We start from the raw sequence: 20,212 nt of genomic DNA, 5'->3' as shown, positions 1-20,212 counted from the left end.
TATGAAATGCGTACAGTAAAATGTCCAGTCCTCTTTGCTTTATGTAGCTGTATTAATCAGTGCTTATAGGTAATATCAAGTGAGTATTTGTATGTTTATGAACATATTTTCAGGCAAGATATTTTTCTGATGCCAGGACTCAAATTCTTTTTCTGTAGTATTCTTTTTTTCAAGCTGACCTCTGGAAATATGATAATGTACATAACTAAAGGTTTGTGTTAGTTCTTGAAGTGTGTATTTTTATTAGTTTTTTTGGGGTGCAGGCACAAAACCTAGAAAAACTTTGGTCTCTTCTGAAGAAATAAGAGGATATATAATAATTTTTTGAAAAGCAGAAATTACCCCTAGAAGAAGTAAAAGCCTTTGCTTTTAATAAAACTGCTTAGGATGCCAAAAGAGAGAGGATGTCAGAAGAGTCATTGGTGCTTAATTGTATGTGTTAACTGTTGAAAAATGCTTCAATCTAGCATTTGCTACGAGAGAACATTTGATTGTGATAATTTTGAACTTTATAGTGTTTAAAATGTATACTTCATTTTTATAGTTCTAAGAACATATTTTCTAACTAATTTAATAAAAATTAATTCTCTAAATTGTCTGAGGCTTGTGACATCCTTTTGTGAAATGCAACATGGAAGTCAAGCAGTGAGGTGGAGATAAGGGTTTTTTTGTCCTAATATCTCCATTTGGTCTCTCTGGCATCATCTTGGTAGTTAAGAGGTTCAAGGGTGAAAGTTCTTGCTCTCAAGTGGAGAGACCATTTGACTTTTTTCTTTTTTTTTAATTTAAATTGTCTCAGAATCCCTTAAAACTCAGAGTTAATATGGTACTTGGTTGGAAGTAATTCTACTTGTAAATACTAAATTGATTATTGTTTAATGTCCCTAATTAGAATACAATTTTTATTTTTCACAAACATTTTTATTGGTTAAGTTTGTCATATTTTTCATGCTGCCATGAATGTCTACCTTCCCGAACAGACTGAGTTAGTGATTGATACAAATGAAAGGATGGAACCCCTCCAGTGAGGTAAACAGAAATTAATGTTATGGGAAGTCTTAGGTGGACATATGGGATTCTCCAAAAATGAAGTATTATCAGAACGGAAACCGTTCTTAGTATTGGCAGAGCATATTTGTAATGAGTCTGCATGTTTCTTAGCTGTGGGAAGTTTTGGTTCTGTGTTTGTTGAATGTCAAAGCAGCCCTTTATGTAGGTACTGTAACTGTAGGAGGAAAGTGTAAAGGATGAAACTTGCATTTTTTAACCCATTGTAGTCTGTACTTAAACTTGGACTCTGCTTGGTCAGTTACCTGATGTTTGAACAAGGCCCTTTCTACTTGTCTTTCTACTTGTAGTGTTTATCTAATCGGCTTTTCACTTACCTCAAGTTCTACATTTGTTTTTAATGCCTTTTGACCATTTTTTTAATGGGTCACCAAGTAGTTAAATGTAAATGTATGCATGAGTTATTGAAGAATTGTGTTATTAACATGTAAATTCTTCAGGGCAGAGACTGCCTAAATGTAGGTTGTGGATTCTGAGAATCTGTTATACTTACCAACTATTGTAAGGAAAGTGTTTATTATTCAATTCTAGTGGAAGTTATCCACATTCTTTTCATTAAAATTTATCACAGTAAGAAAAATTAGTAGTGCAGCTTCCCTATTAGACAAATTGTTGATTTTCATAGATATAAGCCTGATTTTTAATATTTTCCCAACCTGATACTTGAAATTTTGCTTAGCGTAGCAGTATTTGGCACATGGGCATGCTTTTAAAATATGTTAATGAAATGAATTGCTTTGACTTGCTAATATTTCTGCGTACTGCTGCAGGCTAAATAAAATTTTCAGTCCAACTCCAACTATAACAGAATTTTAATTTACTTGCGACTCTTTTTCTGCCAATTGTTGGTTTTGTCACCACAAGATAGTGGAAAAAGAAATAGGCAGTTTGTGCCTGGACTTAAATATTTACGGTTAAGATTAAGCAATATCTTCTAACAGTGCAATTTGATTGTTACCAGCATAAGACTTGCTTATTGGTCATAGATATTGACGTATCCTCATTACTTAAAGTTTGATTATATTGTCATGTTTGACCTGTGTTGCACCTGACACATTTTATTGTTTATAATACGTAATGTAAATTTTCATGATAGCATGAAGTATTGAGAGTAGTTTAAAAAAATCTGTCCACATAGATACACATACATTTAGAAAAGTCTTGCTTATGCTTGGAAAATAAAGTGAGTTGGTGCAATAGCAAAGACCTAGCAAATAGATTTTTTTTTCACTATGTTTCCAACACAGAAGAGTAGATGAGAAGTTTAGAAAGTCATCTCTGGCTCTGAAACTCACTGCTGTGAAGTGAGTTAACTACTACTTACTGATCTGAACTGTTAATAGAAATGACCAGTGATACTTCCCTAGTCACTGGGCTGACAGCGAATCCTGTGACACTATTCTCAGGTTGTTAGGTTTTGGTTGTATTTAGACTTGTGGGTAGAAAATAGTTTTCTTGTTATAAATTATTTTGCCCTTTTTGGACCTTCCAAGCTGCTGCTGTTCTTATCTCTGAAATTTGATTTCATGATTCTGCTTTAATACTCTTCCTCTGCTCTATCTTCTTGGATGTACATGTTAAGATCAAAAAAACAATAAGGTAGGAAATAAGTGGAGAAGTATGTACAACGTAACAGTTTCTGATGCTTTTGTTAAAGACCTAAAAATCTCCAGTCATGAGAACCAGATCAAATATTGAATGCTAAAACCAGGCTTTAAGGATAATTTAAGTATATTAGGAATTTGGAAAGAATATGCAAGGTTATAAATAAATTTTTGAGCTGATTGGATAATGGTGGTAGGAGAGATAGCAAAAAGTACTACCTTTTTAGTAGGTGTTAACTGGCAAAAGTGGAAAGGGCAAAGCCAGAACATAGTATATCTCCCCATAACAAACCTAGACAAGCCATTTGGAAGATTGTCTCCTGGAAACTTATCAACAAGACAGCACTAAATTTTGTCTTTGCTCTCTGTGTACTTGTCTTGCATGATGAAGTCTGAAGCAGTTTGATGGGTGCTTTTTAACTATTTTTTAAAGCATATTAAGAAGTTAAACACAAATTTATTTTTTTTATGTCCAGACTGGGTGGGAGTAGAGCAAAAGAAAATAGCTTTCTGAATTCCTGCATTTTGTATAACTGTAGTCACTGAAGCTTTTGTGTTCTGTGAGTGACAGGTAGCTAGCTTCTGTCTGTTCAGTCCATCAGCATTGTTTGAGACTCTCAGTTCTCTCCTTCTGTGTGATAGTTCTGACTAGAGTCAGTTGTTACTGTGATGATAATTTTTAATCTGCAAAGGCTTATTTGGACAGCAACATGCAGAGTCCTATATAAGCACACTGGCTTACTAAAGAGGAACAATAATTGTAAGGAATGAAGAAAATGATGGGGAGAGAAGTATTAGGAAATTCTACTCTCTACTATTCCAGCATTTTTTGAGGGTCTTGATGGTTACACATGTGAATTCTATTATTTCAAATTGATTCTAACTAGTCAATACTGTTATGCAATGTTTGTGATGCTTTTGCATTATGCTTGTTGTTTTTAATTTCATAAATGTGTGCTCAGTAGTCAAATGTTATCTAGAAGAGCATATTAATTGTGTGCTTTGGTTATTAGTTATCTGTTTGTATCATGCCTAATACAGTAAGCCTCTTGAAATATGGATGATACTCATTTTTTAACTGATCTTGGCTGCCATATGCTCATATCTTGGTCTTTTTTTATTTTTCATTGTGGGGAAATTATGTACTGTTTAGAAACAAACTTTGTCTGACGAATCAAAGCTATATACAGTAAGAGTCAAAAGTACAGACTGCTTTCAGTGATTGTTGATGGTTTGTTCATTATTAAATTCCTGTTGAGATTTTTGCACTTCAGTGACTTTTAATGAAATAGGGGTATAGTTGGTTTTGTTTTGAGGAATTCCTAGGAAGTATTGCTAAATGACTGATAGCATTGTTTCCCTGTGACTGAAGGGTATTATGTTTTGGAAACTGTAATCTCTTCAAGGTAGAATTTGTGTGASTTAGTGTGTATTTAATAGAGCAGTGTTTACTACTCCAGAAATTTCCTTAACTAAAACTGTTCAAATATCAATGGAGCACTCAACTGTCTGAATTGTATATAGGATGGAAATGTTATGTTCTTTCTATTATAAGAGGAAATAATCTGTTTATTATAACTGGTAATAGTGCCCCTTTTTCAATATGACACTTAAACACTTGCCTAACTACCTGGCCTTAWAAATAAATAAATAAATAAATAAATAAAATCATTTAAGTATTATGTATCAATTCTATCAATGTTTTCTTGGATGTAATTTGAGTCCTGAGGAGAGCAACTATTACTGTTTGTGAGTCAAGGGGAAGAAAATAGATAATAGTCTGTATGATGCTTATTACATCATTTTAAAAACGATGTCACAGCACGCACTTCATGCTTCATTTTTTTTTCTTGCCCTCTTCCCTTGCTGAAACTATATTAATCTATGTTTTGGGGATTTAGAGCTTACTCTTCTCATATTCTTACATAGAGAACATTTACAGGAAGAATATTGAGATATTGTTGCTCATTTTTTTTTTTTTTACTCTTACCAATATTTCTACTTTCGGAAGCTCTACTACCTCAGATTTTGCCAATTTAAGCTATTCTTATAAGTATCCTGCACTTCTACTTTTTACTACTACAGATTGATGTTCATCTTTGCAAAGCACAGTTTTAGAGCTGTATGACTGCCAGAGCATGAAATATATATGTAATATCAAGTATTTTTTCACTAATTATGCAGAGACTAGTTTTGTATGCTTTGTGTTGAGAGGTCTGATTCAGAATGACCGACAGAGGTGAAACTTCCAAAACTTCAGTGGGCATATTAGAAATGCAAAGAGTTGTATTTAGGATAGCCTATAGTGCTAAATGGTTGGCTTATTCATTCATGAAGTTCTTACTGTAATTTTCTTAAGGCTGGAAAACTTGCTGTTGATAGAGGCTGGGCAATCAATGTGGGTAAGTACAAATGTAGTGAATTAAATGATACTTAAGCATCGTGTTTAAAACTGTAGTATTCTCATTTAACATGATGTGAATTCTGCTTTTAATAAGTGACTCACATGTACCAACCTAAAATCAACTCTAACAGAGGAGAGAAAAGGAAAAGTACAGAATATGTTTTCTTATCCACTGTCACCCATATTGCAGYTTTGTAGTTAAAATGTTCTTTGAATGGAGGGAGGGAAAAGGGTAACAAAATAGATATATGACGTTAGGGAAAGTGACTTGAGTTTGTCAGATAAAATTAGGGGAAAATGTTTGGAGTAAATACTTCAATAGAAGTTACTTTCATTAAATTATATATTATTTTTCATAGACCTTACCATCAGCCAGTTTACATATGACACCAAATCAAGGGGTTGGCTGATATACTGGAGAGTTGGGTTGTACTAGTCAGTTTCTGGGTTTTGGCAGTGCTGTACAATTCTATTTTTTTCTTGAAAAAGACATGAATGAACAAATTATGAAGAATATAGTCAATATAAATCTGCTCTATTGCTCTTATCAAATAGTGCAAAACCAGTGAACTACTGAAGCAATATTTTGTCAAGTGAGATCTTGCATGTAGACTTCCTAGGGTTCATCAGTGCTGGAATTTCATTTATTTCTTACACTTGATGTTTCTAAAGGCAGTAAATCCGTTATAGTGGCATCTGTGCAACTGTCCTGTTTTTGAAGTAAAAGTACATTTCTACTATTAAATAGAAGGAATATTTGCTATAGCATAACAGAAAAATATCTTTTATTTTTCAATTATTATCAGGTAATACTCGATAGGGTTTTTAAAAAGTAAATATCAGATTTTGAAAACAAAACAGACATTTAAAAAGAAACTAAATGAAACCTAAACACTGTCATTTACTGATGCATAAAGTGAGCAAGTTTATTAAATTTCTGACTGAAATGTGGGTAGCAGGATTCTCAGTAAGTATTCTGTCTTTGTGTGTGTGTGTATATGTGTGTGTGTATATATATGTACACACAAGTGTTTTGCAGGAGGTTAGTACTCTGGTGTAAAGTGTATGCATGCTTGTCTTAGAGGTGTTCTTAGTCTTCTGATCTGAGTGTTTGYAAAAGACTTTTACAGTGTAATGGCATGTGCAAATAGTGACAACATAGTATATATATAGTTTTTTCCATGACAAACACTAGGTCAAAAATATATCCTTTCAAATTACCTCAACGTTAATTTGGCCTTATTGGGATATGCTGCCTGAGGGCATGAACCAAGTATAACTCTGATCATGTGCCTGGGAGTAGTTAAACTTTCACAATAGTATGCTTTCTCATGTAGGTGCTGTGTGTTACATTTGTATATTACACAGTTCTTATTAAGCTAGGTTAAAGGGACAATTCCCTTTAAAATGGGCATGTGCTGATCTTTTATATTTGACCTATCAGGCCACAAAGTAAGATAGATACAGATGTTTTGTGCTGCTGTGTAGGGGATTGACAGCTCTAGGTATATTTGCTAAAGAAAAAAGTCTGGCATGCAAGTGAACTTGATCTCTTTACAGAGATAGTATCCTCAGTATTCAGCTGTTCACATCTCTAAAATGTTTATTTTAGGGGGTGGCTTTCATCACTGTTCAAGTGACAAAGGTGGAGGATTTTGTGCATATGCTGATATCACACTGGCTATTAAGGTAAGAAATGTTCTTAAAATAGTGTTTTCTACCATTTGTGCAAATGGAAAAAGTCATAAATAAAGCACTTTCTAATTTACATCTTAATAGCAGAAAATAAAACTGTCTAGACAGGTAGGTGAATGGAATTGCTGTACTTCACATTGCAATACATAATGTGTAGCTATGAAGTGGAAGAATTACAGGGATCAGAATTATGGATGGAAACAGTTAAATTGTGGTGGTAATGTTTTCTTGCAAAAATATTAAAAATTGAACTAGATCATTTAGTATCTTCAGTGATAATTATCCCAGTCTTACAGTAGAACCTGAAAGGTCCACATGAGCTTTGGTGGTTACAATCAAGGCCTACGTAGAGACAGAAAACCTCTCTCAGAATCAAGTTGCAGGAAAGACTTGGACTTGTGAATAAAATTGTGAATGTCTCAAATAACCAGTGGATGTAAAGAAATACGTTTGGTACTAGCTGTTGAAAGATTGAAGCAAGAATCTTTTACAGTTAGGGCTTATTTTTATTAAATGTGCTATGTTATATTTGTATGCTTGAATATCTATAAAATACCAGTAGACATAAAGCCCTAAGGATGTAACACACTGTAAGACAACATCTTACTTTCTGTAAAAGAGCATGTACAGAAATCAATATACAATGTTCTGTTATCCCTATCACTTATGCACAGACTGGGAAAATATAGTTGGTTATAGTTTGTACAAAAGCAATAGTTTTTTTTTCTAGCTATTAGTGATCATTGCATTAATGATCATGCATCACAGTGTAGTTCTCCACTCTTGCTGATGAGCCTCATTTGAGAAATGTGCTATCATCTGTGTTTTATCAAGTTAGCACCTGTGCAGCTTCTCTATGTTGGGACCCAGTTGTTGCTGTTGCTTTCTTTGTGCTCTTGATGTTTATCCTTCTGCTCCTGCATCTGATGGCTGCAGTGCTAAGATTGGCTTTATAAACCCTAGCTGGACCTGTCCAACTGCTGTTGAATGCAGAGGCATGCCAGATATACCAATACTAACCTTAATAGGGAGTATTACCATGGACTCCATTCTGTTATCTGTGGTTGTTGGACTTATGCTTCACACAGGGAGTCCACAAGTTAGAGAATGTGATGTTGTAGAAACTATTCCTTGATTCTACGTCGTACTTTGTGAGTACTTCACAAGTGCTTTGTGAGAGAAAGGAGATGAGTAGAACTTACTCTTTTCCTTACAAACTTTCTCTTCAGGTAGGTAGCCACCTGCAGAAATGTCCATGAAATGCTTCATTCATTTCATATGATGCAGATGTATGGAGGTTTTTATCCTATAACCATAAAGGTTTTTTATATGAAGCAAATAACTTCATAATGAAGTGTTTTGAAATTGTTCAGCCTTTTGTTTGGAAAATGAAATGCATACACTGTGTACTTCATTTAGATCAAAACTGTGCAAGCTTCAAACTTTCGATTTAATGTCACTTAACTCTTTCTCTTTTTCTTTGCTAAAATATTCAGTTCTTATTTGAAAGAGTACAAGGAGTGTCTAAAGCCACAATTATTGATCTGGATGCCCATCAGGTGAGTCATTTACCTACATTCAGTACTACAGATGTTTTGCTAGAAAAACAAGGATGAATACCATTTTTCTAATAGCTTTATAAAACTCAAATCACAGAATATGAAGTTAATCATAATAAACTGAACAGTTCAGTTTTGTTTCAACTGTATTAAACCAGTGGAATAAAATTGAATTGAGTTGTAGCTCCATCATGTGGCTAGAAGTAAAATAAATAAATAAAAATTTAAAAAAATTGACTTTCGTGCTGTTCTGCAGCATAGCAATCTTAGTCTTCAGTATCCCAGAAGAAACAAGAATCCCTTGAACAGAATTACAGTTGGTTCAGTATGCATGATAATTGCAGCAACTTTTGCAGGAGATAAATTTGACCTTCACTGATAGTGGAAAGCCTGACTTCAGGGTGAAGAACTATAGAATATATCTGTTTCCCTGGAAGAGTGCTTTATTATGGGCACTGAAAATAAATCTCATATTAGGATTTATTTTGGAAATTCTACCAAAGTGGTTAAAAGGAGACTTAAATTGGTTTTGCAAACTGCTCAGTCCACTTTAAAAATAACACTTTTTTCTCTCCTAAATAAAAAGGAAGGAATTATTTTTGGAAAAGTAGCTAAAGTGCAAAAGATCAGAAATATCAAAGATATTTTAATTAGTGAAAATTGATCCTTATCTGAAGCAGTTTGATTGCAGTGAGGAAGCCTAATGGCTACAAGAGTCTTCCATTATTTCTCCTATCTGCAAGTTAAGGTATCCTAAAATTACTGTGAAATAAAGGCACAGATTATACAATAAAAATGTTTTGTCTGTAGGATTATTTTCAAGGGTGACTGTCATGCTGTACTGGTGCTTTTTTTTAGGACTTGGAATATATTTTTGGGGGATATTGTGCTGGCAACGTCAGCCAGCACACTAAATCACCCTTTTCTGTAATTATTTCCTTTCTTTGGGGAATCACAGCTTTATGAAGTAGTAGATCAGCAGGTCCATTTTAAGTTTTTCATCTTGTAAGTGTTCTAATCCTTGGTATCTGTGCTAGTTTTGCATGCTATAATAAAATAGTTCACCCAGAAGCTCTTGTTTTACATCCGTTAACTGTTTCTCTGTGGGCCAAAGGTGATGAAGAAAGAGTAGGAGCTGCCTAATTTTTAGCCTAAAAATTCCTGGGGTATTCCAGTGCTTCCAATTTCCCTTTTCATATTGATTGGATAGCTTTACCCCTGTGTTTCTAATTTTATTTTTTGTTTCAAGAGTCATAGCGAAAGCATAGTTTAAACTGTCCAAAGATTTTTACAAAAAGGTACTAAAGATTTATTTGTGGACTTCYGTTTCTGTAGTTAGAATGAAATAATTCTAATAACTATTTTGCGTGTTTGGGGTTCAGCTCCCATGTTACACTGATTTTTGGCAAAGGTAGCATAGGGATTACTGTGGAAGATTGTTTTATGGTAGGTGACGAGTCTAAATGAGAGCCGAAAGAATACTATTTAAATTCAGATGGAAGGGAAAAAATATTCAGAATCTGATTTTTCTCTTAAGCATCCATCTTCCCAGCCAATACAGTGTTCCCATTGGATTTCCTGGTTTTAAACTGTAAAATGTTAAAACTGTTGACTTAAATGGACATTTAGTTTTTATAACTTTTCCAATGATTACTTATCTCACAAAGACATGAATTATCAGAACAATTTCTGTCTGCATTTTTTTAAAGTAGCCTTGTAGCAGGCTATTCTAAATGTTAAACTGACTACTTTTGTGAAGTTGGAAGGTGAGAGATTCATTCTTTGGTCTGGGTCACAGTTACCATTGTGATTTTTGCTTACTTACATACATAAGTACAACTGTGGTATTTTATTACCTTCCTGGGGATGTTATGATGTTGATTGATAATACTTAGAGTCTTCAGACAAAAATACTGACACTACCAAACCCCCCAAAACTGTACACTTCAAAACAACCTTTAAGACTGTAAACATGAGAATGTCACAGGATTTTTAAATATTAGATCTTGTAGTCTTAATTACCTTAGAACTTGAAGATTTAGTTCTGTATGGATGTTCTAGAAAAAAAACTAACTGAATTTACTTCAGGGAAATGGCCATGAGAGGGACTTCATGGATGATAATAGAGTATATATTATGGATGTGTACAATAGATACATTTATCCAGGGGATGGATTTGCTAAACGTAAGTACATTTGAAATTTTAAAATGTAAAACTACTATATTGTTAAATTTTTTCATTTACTAAGTTTCCTTGCAGTGGTGCTAACTTGCTTTGTATTTTGTGTAGAGCATCATTTTCAGGGATTATTTTAAGTCTCAGTTTTAATAATGCTATGGTGTTCAGTTAGATTTTCAAAGCATTTGAAATTGGTTCCTGAAGCTGTAGGTTTACTTTCCTGTCTTCCTCTTGCCTAGAAACTTTTGGCCTGAAGCCAATGTTCTCTCTAAAGAGAAGGGAAACAACCTTGGAGAGAAGGTGTGTAAGATGCTATAAACACAAGAGATTTGAATTTGAGAGTTCAAGGAAGAACCTATTTCATGATAATTCTGTAAGTCATGAGATCTTAAGGATAGACGTTGCTGACACTGAACTTCTGTTTATAAAAGGAAAATCATGGAATAGTCTGAATAGAAGATTGGGTGGCTGCTATTTTGAGGTCAAATGAATGAAGCAAGCTGCTATTTTGAGGTCACATTGAGTGAAAATTTGGTAGCAGTCCATTTAAAAGATCATACCAAGCTTAGAACAGTAAGTTAAATAATGCTATTGATTTGAAGGTAAGTGTTAGAATGTGATGTTTCCATAGATTAAATTTACAAAAATTYATTCAGAATGTTTCTCTAGACTAAACTTAAAAGAAGTCATTCAGGAATAGCTAACACTAAGGTTCATGTTTCTTTCAGATTCCTAGTTTGAACATATTTGGGTATTGTCTTATCTGTAGAACTTGCTTTATCAGCATTTAGAAAACAAGATGCATCTGAATATGAAGCAACTTCAAAAAAGTAAAAAATAAATCATACTAATATTAAGAGCTGGTGCTTGATTTCTTCTCTTCCCTCTTCTACTCTGCCCAAATGATGTGCCTATTGTATCTGGTGACCTGACAGCTGGTTGGCTTTTGATAATTACTGAACCAGAAAGCAAAGGTCAAAAGTTTGACCTTTGGTTCAGTAACACTGACATTTATTACAGGCTTGATTTGTTATCTAAATTCTGGTTCTTCTATGTGTGTGGGGGGAGGTCTATCCTGCTGTTGAACTTCTTTACTGAAGAAATCTCACCTGAAAAGCCTACTTCATTTGGGTTCTTGGCAAGAAAGACGTACATCTATTTTTTTTAACTACTGAAGTCTGAAAATTGTTATACCTATTTCATAATAACTTTAAAAATGACCATTTAAAGCACAGGTATGGAAGTAGAAAAATCACAAACAAATGAAGGCTTAAATGCCTCCCTTTATTCATATATCAAATGACAACATTTTTAACATGACTTAAGACCTGAACAAAAATTCCTTGTTAGCAAATTTGAAATACTGAATTTAGAAATAAATTGGTGTTTAAYACCCTACATTTCTCACTTTTTTAATCCTTCAGTGTGTTTTTAAACTTTGCTTTTAAGCATTATACTCCTTAAAATATGTAGAAAACTAAATTCACTCTAAGTAGATATACATAAAATCTTACATGGTATCACTTCAGTTATCTTAAATGATTTTAATATATACTGGAAATCACTTTGAGGGCACAGGCCTTATCACTGATGTGAATTCAGCTTCCAAAGCTGCTGCAATGACAGAATTGCTACAAATTCTCTTGAAATGTTACAAATGATCTTCCCTCTGCTGCAGGAAAGTATTGAGACCAGTATGTGACAGTATTGCTGCTTGGAGAGTCTCATTGTCATGGCTGTTGTGCTGAGGAGAGTTGCTTTTTGTTTCCTCTTGATTACTTGGGATTCCTGAGCACCTAGCTATTCTAGGTACATGTATGGCCTTTCAACAGTAGTATTGGAATGCACCCTAGGTGGTGAGTTTTTCCCCTCCTGTGGAGCTGGAAATACTGTTTCCTTTCAACAGATGAAGCATGAGGTACCGAAGGCTATGGCCCAAAGGCACGTGAATATGTAATTTCTTGTAGGGTGAATAAGGATGTTTAAGAGTTCAGTGTCTAATACTTTAAAATTTTGTGCTAAGTGACCAGCCTAAGATGAAATCAGAGGGCAAATCTTTTAAAGGGAAGTAGAAGTTTGAGCCTGGGAGTTTGAATCTCTAGGGTAAATCCTAACTTGTCTTTGTCTCCCTGGACTCTTGTTACTTTTTTCCTATTGTATTAGAGGAGTCTGTTCTATACAAGTATTTTCTGCACATTTCATTAGAAAAAAATGACTAGCTAGCATTACATAATGCTCAGCCCTAACTATTAGCATATTGTATCCTTGAGAAGTGATTTGGAATTACAAAGAAGCTTAGGAAAAGAAAAGGAGAGGATAGACTGGGAAAAGACCTAGTTATTGCAGGGTGAGCAACAAAGTTGACAGCTGCAGCTCAAAATTTAGGCCTTATAAAAGCTTTGGTGTTGGACTGAGTGTCTTTTTACTAGTTTTCAAAGCTTTAGAAGTATTTTCATGAACTAGCAGTAGATGACAGAAGAGAGGCTGTGAAATACAAAAATCTTGTTCACTGTAATGTCACACATCCTTTACTGTATTTGTCAGTAGTAACTCTTGAGTTGGGTAATGACTAATYGATGTGATTCTGGTTTGTGTTGGAGATGAAGACAGGGTGCCATGCAGAAGCATGGAATCTTATTCATGAGTGTCACAATTTGTTAATGGTTTAATGGGGACAATATGCACTTGTTCTCCATGCTAATTTGTTCACCTCGTTCTTTAAAGCTCTATCTAGCATATTCATTACTCTGAAGAGAGTCTCAAGTTTTGTTCAGGGGAGTACAGCTGTGCAAACTTTTACAAATGTTTTATTAAACAATAAGAAGGGGATTCAGGGAAGACAATATTGTAAAGAAACGAAAAAACTTAATGTTCTTGATATGAAAAAAACATGGAAAGGAAAAGACACTTCTCTAATGTTGGACAAGGATGCAAAACACTAAAAGAACTGCCCAGCAGTCATTAGCATGAAGAAGTGTCATTATTGCATTCATTCACGCATACTCAGTGGATGCTGAAACCATGCTTAATTTAGGGCCCCAGTCATTTAATTGAGGTCATACTGTATGCTGAGGCAAAAGTCATATCTTGAAGGACCTTTTGAAATAATTTGAGTAGTCCATGAGTTATAACTGCCTGTGAATCCCCAGAGCTAAATGTATAACCTTGAGATTCTTTCCTCTTTTACCTCATCAACTCTCCTTTTGCTTCTAATGCTTTATTAGAAGCATTAGCAATAATTTGCTTTAAATTAGGAATAGGTGTTTGCTGCTTCTGGTCAGATTGTAGGATAAGAACATTAGGCTGCAAATGCTTGGGACAAAGCCAGATGCATTCATAAATAGCATAATAGCAAATGATCATGAATTTATGTGAAGTTTTGAATCAAAACAGACAATCTTAATTATTTGTCTCAGTGATATTCATCATATTGCTTTTTTTCCAACTAATTGTCTATATTAACCTATATAGTCTATATTGCCCTTTAAATTGCTTTTTAATTTAATTTTCTTTGGTAAATCACTGTTTTCCAATAACTTTTTCTACTTACTGCTTTTATAAAACTTGTATGTCAAATATTTTATTGGAAGGAACTCTTTCCAGATCATTGTGCTTACATGTGCCGCTGCTTGCTGAGAAAACAAATTGAATAATGATTTTTAATTCAAGATTCTGTGAAAATGCAAAGTACTTCCAAAATTTTGAAATATTATCTTCTCTTACCTATCTCTTGCTTTTTCTTTCATAGTGAATTGTTTATTCAGTAACACTGGAACATTTTTTAGGTGCCATAAAACGCAAGGTGGAATTAGAGTGGGGTACAGAGGACACAGAATATCTTCAGAAGGTACAAACTCATGTGGAAGGCGCATTAAATGAATTAAAACCTGACATCGTTGTTTATAATGCTGGAACTGATATTCTAGATGGTGATCCATTGGGAGGACTTGCTATTTCACCTCAGGTTTGTATAATACTGGAATGTATACAGACTTTCTCTTCTCAACTGCTGAAAGTAGGCCTCAATGTATTACTTGTGGAAGTTTGTTAGATGAAGGTAAGAAGCATATTTCAGACTAAAATAGAACCTTTTTCTGTTACAGATAAATTTCTTTCTCTGCCCTTTCCCCATGTTTTTATCTTCTCTTCATGTGCTGATGTGAAATATTTGTTCTTTGTGTGCCTATTTCAGTATCCTTCATTTTTTCTCTAAAGTATACTGCTTTTGAACATTCAAATAGCACCCAGAGAGGTGTATCTTTTTTTTTTTTTGTTCTTGTTGTTTGGGAAGTCCTTCCCCCTACCCTCCTAACCCCATTCTATGATGTTTCCCAGGTCAACTGCCCATAGCAGGTACCTTGCAGTCCAGTTTCCTGTAGCCATGTATTTCAAACTATTTTTTTTGGTATCCTCCAGTTCTGGCTTTTTTGTGCACCTCTATCTGCATATTCTTAAGTTTTTTTCTTTCTACATTCTTTCCTATTCAAATATCACTTCCCTTGTTCAGTTTTAGTTTTTTGGCCTTTTTCAGTTCTGTTTTTTTTTCCCTTAATTCTGTTTAAACTTTGATTTATTCTGTATAGCTTCATAGAGGAACTGATGTTCCTGATCTAACAGGTTCCCTTCAGAATAAAAAAACTTACAGAACCCTTATTTTCTCCAGTTTGTGATTCCTTCTGTAAAAAAAAAATCCTCAGTCTCTTACTGCTTTTATATTTGGGGTTTTTTTTTGCTCTCCACTATTTCAATACAGAAAAAAAATGCATTCTTGATTCGTGAGCTGTCAGAATCCTTTCTAACTGAGCAATCACTTAGCCTATTCAGTTTTCTTCCTCTTCTGCAGTACCTTAGTTCTCAAATACTCTTACTTGCGTAGAGCCCTGGTTTCTGCTGTTTTTGACTCTTATGTAATTCTTCATTCTTAATCTGTGTAACTGATGAGCCTTTGGTGCTTTCTGACTGATAYGAAGTCCTTGCTGGGCTGGGGTAGAACAACTCAGGAACTACATCAGATCTCCAAATTTTTGTTCTTGTGACTGTGTAGAAGTCTCAGACTGGAAAGGAGTGCTGTGAGGGGCTTGGAGTTGTTTAGTTGTCAGCTGGGAGACAATACTGCTTGAGCTGCGGGATCTTGTTTGATGGAACAGTTTCTTGGAAAGGAGTGGCCACCAAGAGAAATGGAGGCTGGTGATATATGTAAAGGACTTTAAGATGTGCTTTTAAAAAATTTTATCTGCTATTTGAGAAGGAATAGTGCTAATTGTCAAGGAAAATAAGTTGCTGCATCTTCCTGTGTGTTATGTAGAGGAAGAGGGACAGAATGTAAGCAACTAGGGGAAAAGAAAGGTGAAGAGATAATTTTGAATAGCAGCTGAGTTAAAAGGCAGAGTATATCTACTCCCCATGCAGCCACTGGTTCAGGTCCCTGAGAGAGAAAACACATTTCTGCAGCTCAGACTGTTTTTTTTTGGATTGAGGGATTCTGTCTCTGATCTTGTTGGCTTACATGTGAATGACATGTTTGATCAAGCTTGGTAAGCTCTCAGGTTATTGGAAATACCAAAAGGTGAAGGCATTGAGCCTGGATAATTCATGTCTTCAAGCCTCATTATTCCAGTCTTCAGTGATATAGTTGTCATTGGTATTTTAAAACCTTTCCACAGTGTTAACTGTGCTCAAAATTATGCATGCTACTAGTGGTAGTCTCTTGATGCTTCAGGTTATAGCTACAATGTTTGAGTAGCAGCATGCAAGTCCCTCTTAGTTTTGTTTGTAAGTGACAACTATATTGGGCTGTTGTTTTCAGCTTAAGTATTTTCTTTTCTGGTAACAATCAAATGCTGGAAACAAATTCAAGTCTCTTTCCCTCAATTCTTCCAGAATCAGCCACTAGAGACTGTGGAGGAGGAGTGGGGGGGTTAAGTTCATATAAACTGTGACTTCTTACAGTTCTTGTGGTATAATGCTTCTTATACGCAGTGATGGTTCTCAAGGGAGATACAGCTCATTCTATAATTCTGTTAATTCCTTTAAGGAAGGACTTCCAATAAAATACTACCACTTCCTTTGTCTTTTTTATTTATTAGTCCTGATTCCTTCTCTCTTACAGGGCTGTCCTAAACTATAAAGAAACTTATTGTTGCATGGTTTTACAAGTTTTTTCAGCTACATTTGAATTTTATTCTTTCCCTTTATCATTTATTTGTGGTCAGTCTCGTTTTTTGGTACAGTGGTATTTCCTAATGTGTTTACAGAAAGTGTTCTTCTACTTTAAGCCCTCATTTTGTAGCACTTCTGCTTTTTGTCCTATTTATTGTATTTGATTTGCATTTTTAGTTTTAGTGCATTTTAGAAAAGTGCATTTTAAAGTGAAAGATTTCTGGTTTTGCTCTGGGGAGTAGTTTTTTCTTTTAAGATTGTGCTTTTAAAGCTGTTAAAGTATTTTGTTCATACCATAAAACATAGGGCTTGGTCACTTATCCAATAGTGCAAATCATAGGGTAGAAGTCTTAAAAATCACTTTTTTTGTAATTGTTTTTAATATGTAGGGAATTGTGAAGCGAGATGAAGTAGTATTCAAAGCTGCCAGAAGCCGCAGAATTCCGATCTTGATGGTGACGTCTGGAGGCTATCAGAAGAGGACAGCKCGGATTATTGCTGATTCTATTCTTAATTTGCACGACCTGGGGCTTATTGACAAGGAGCTAGCAACCAGTGGAGCTGAAAATCCTAAGGTAGAACAGATGCTTAGAAACTCTATTGCAGACTTAACCAACTTGTCACTGCAATGACAAGATTCTGAATATTAGGAAACAACTTACTGTTTCAGGAATAGGAGATCTGCACATCATTACCAGAGTTAATATAACATATTCAAAAAGGACTTAACTTGCCTGTAAATTGACTAAGTGCAAATAATATATAGTCACAGAATAACTGTTTAAATTCTGAACTTATCTTGAACAAAGGCAACATATTCTTATGAGCTAATTTAGACTTACACTGAAGGACACTGTCTTTCTAATAGAAAATGTCTCTCTAATTTATTATTGTAGAAAACTTTAATTATTTCTTATTGTTATGGATAGTCTGTTTAAAGAACTATGCAGTTGATATCCAAAGACTGTCCCAGATGTATTTCAGATGATATGGTGGGAGAAATCTGGACTAAGCCTAACTTGATCATTCTTTGTTAAATATATTTTATTTATTTTTTTTGAAATTGTAAGGATTATGTACAGTCTTCAGCTGTCAGTGCTGAAGTTTATGTGCAATACTATGAAAAACTGATCAGTTGTTTGGCTTTTAAGCTGTAGCCTATTAGAAAGTTTAATTTACGTGTTATTCCTACTGTTGACAGGGACTTAAATCCTACTTTACAAACAACTTCAGAAAAGGAATATGAAATATTTGTTGATATGCAAATGACCCCTAAGGGCTCAGCATTAACAGTCTGTTTTCTGCATCTCTAAAAATGAGGCCTGCATATAAAAAACAATAGTTGTTAGGCACTGAAAAATGCATAATGAAGAAATTAGAATTTGAGAGCTCTGAGAAATCTTGTAGAAAATAAAATTAGCAGAAGTTGAGTACCTGTTGTTGTAAACTGGTACTAACCAGCCTGTGTTGTGTATAAACCATCACTGGAGAGTTTTGAATTTTTTTTTCTACTAGTGCTACATTTTTCATGTGCTCAGACTATTGGTAGTCAGTTGTAGTCATAGCTGGTAATCAAGTGGTTCATATTTAGAGTAAAATACTGTGAAATTGCTCCATTAAGCTTGTTTAGTATATTTATATGAATTTTTAGGAGCTATTATGATTTGGGATCAAAACAGTATATTCAAGAGCAAATATGAGTACATTTATTGACAGCAATGTTTGTTTTTAAGTTAAYGTACTTTGCATTAGATATTGTTTGTAGCATTGAGTCATAAATTTACTAAACTGTGTATTTGTCAGGAGCTTTTTTAAACTTCTAAGCATTCACTTATTTGTAGCACAAATTTCATGCGATAAGGTTTGAGCCCCCTTAGAAGGGACACTGGTATTTTCTTCATGGTAATAGAATCAGTGTATAAGCCATTTCAGGAATGTTTAAATCTAATTAGGATACTTACCTCAGTTAATGCTAATTTTGAAATTGTTAGGGTTTTTGTTTGTTAGGAAGTTGCACAATTGCTGTATTCTGTTTTAAAATAGTTTTGGCATATTGCACTAATCTTGAGTTGCAACACTGTTTTTAAAAAGCACTTTTAAACTTCTCACTAAATGGGTGGTCGAAGTACTAATGTTGAGATTTATTTTCTAGACTGTATTAAACGTTGCTGTTCTTTCCTATAATTTTTATACAATTATAAATTATATTTCTATGAACTAAAACTCTGTAGTAGTGCCATATGGTCTTTTTCAAAACACTTTGTGTTAACATGTTTATATTCTTCATTGGAAATTAAAATGATGTTGCTTGATACTGACTGATTTTTCTGTTCACTTTATACATGTTGGGTGACCAAGATTTTGAGTGCAACAGTTCATTGAAAAGGCAAGAAGGTGCATTTTTTTTTTGTATGTGCGAATGTGCTATGTATATTAGTGACTTTTTGAAACTAAGATAAAATGTTACTTTGATTGGAGACATTGGATAGATATAGGAAATAGCTGTGGTTCTGAAGTGGTAGCACAGTGCAGTTGACTTCTGCTGCCAAAAACTTAAAGATCAAACTTTTGGCTGGAGTTGAATTAACTGTAGAAATTAGGACAAGTAGCATTAGGCACATCTATTTACCAGTTCTGCAATATTATGTTTTGCCAGTACAATGGTCTGTGGAGCCATAGCATGTTTTCATATATCATTTTCCTTCAAAATTAATATTATGGATAATTAGTTAAATTATATGTTGTCAGATATAGTTATGTATTTCCACTAATAAGATCTAAATTCAATTTAGTTTTGCATCCCCTTCCAATCATGATATAACATCCTTTGAGCTTGACAAGAACTGTTTTAGGCTGACCTTGAATACATTGATTTTTCATTTTTACATGAATTTCTGCTTTTTCAGAGAATGCCTTTTGTCTTTATAGTTCCTTCAGTTAATTCTTAATAGAGTTATAACACATGAAATACTTTGTGAAAGCAAGATCTGTCTGATTTCTTTTGATTCTGATTTCTAAGAAAGCTCTTAATCCTGCTAGCCAAAAGGAGCTTGTCATTTGTTCTGTGACTTTGCCCTTAGTTTTGTTTCAGGTATGGAGGAGGGCAAAATGAGCTTAAGGTAATAGTAAAGTTGAGACAATGATGCTGGAAAAACTAGTTAAAAGTCAAAAGTTGTACCCTTCTCTTTATTCTTCTTTTGTGTGTCGTTGAGAGCTGCAGACAACAGGAGCTTCTCTTCGCTTTTTGTAAGAACCAAGTAGAATCTTCCCTGGTATATGTAGGTACCAGGATATTCATTTGCATCTTCAATATTTTTTGTTGGCCTCTATCTTTTTCATCTTTGCTGATTTTTCCTGTCACTATCATTCAGCAAAAGTCTCATCAAGAACATTCTGCTTTTTTTGTGACTAGGAATTTTTCTAATTAGAGGCTGTTCTCCAATTGCCAGATATCTGTGGGTAATGCTTAGCCAATTTTTTAACTTTCAGAATCATCCAGATAATTAGACATTCTGTGCATAAGGGCTTAGCAAAGTTTGGGCTT

General features: G+C 34.2%; 1 protein-coding gene across 1 annotated transcript in view; it reads left to right on the top strand.

The window, feature by feature from the left end:
- HDAC11 (histone deacetylase 11) overlaps positions 1 to 18,980 on the top strand; it is a 31,215-nt gene extending 12,235 nt beyond the window's left edge. The window contains exons 5-10 of the mRNA XM_085302556.1: positions 5,032 to 5,074; positions 6,689 to 6,765; positions 8,268 to 8,330; positions 10,419 to 10,515; positions 14,295 to 14,473; positions 17,058 to 18,980. Coding sequence (XP_085158682.1) covers positions 5,032 to 5,074; positions 6,689 to 6,765; positions 8,268 to 8,330; positions 10,419 to 10,515; positions 14,295 to 14,473; positions 17,058 to 17,300 — 702 coding nt within the window. The 3' untranslated portion in view covers positions 17,301 to 18,980. The remainder of the gene's footprint in view (positions 1 to 5,031; positions 5,075 to 6,688; positions 6,766 to 8,267; positions 8,331 to 10,418; positions 10,516 to 14,294; positions 14,474 to 17,057) is intronic.
- Positions 18,981 to 20,212: the final 1,232 nt, after the last annotated feature.

Source organism: Rhea americana, unplaced genomic scaffold (genome assembly GCF_003343005.1).
Source record: "Rhea americana isolate MKP2758 unplaced genomic scaffold, rheAme1 scaffold_19, whole genome shotgun sequence".
Lineage (NCBI taxonomy): Eukaryota > Metazoa > Chordata > Aves > Rheiformes > Rheidae > Rhea > Rhea americana.
The sequence above is the reverse complement of the archived record's forward strand: the minus strand, read 5'-3'. Positions and strand labels throughout refer to the sequence as shown.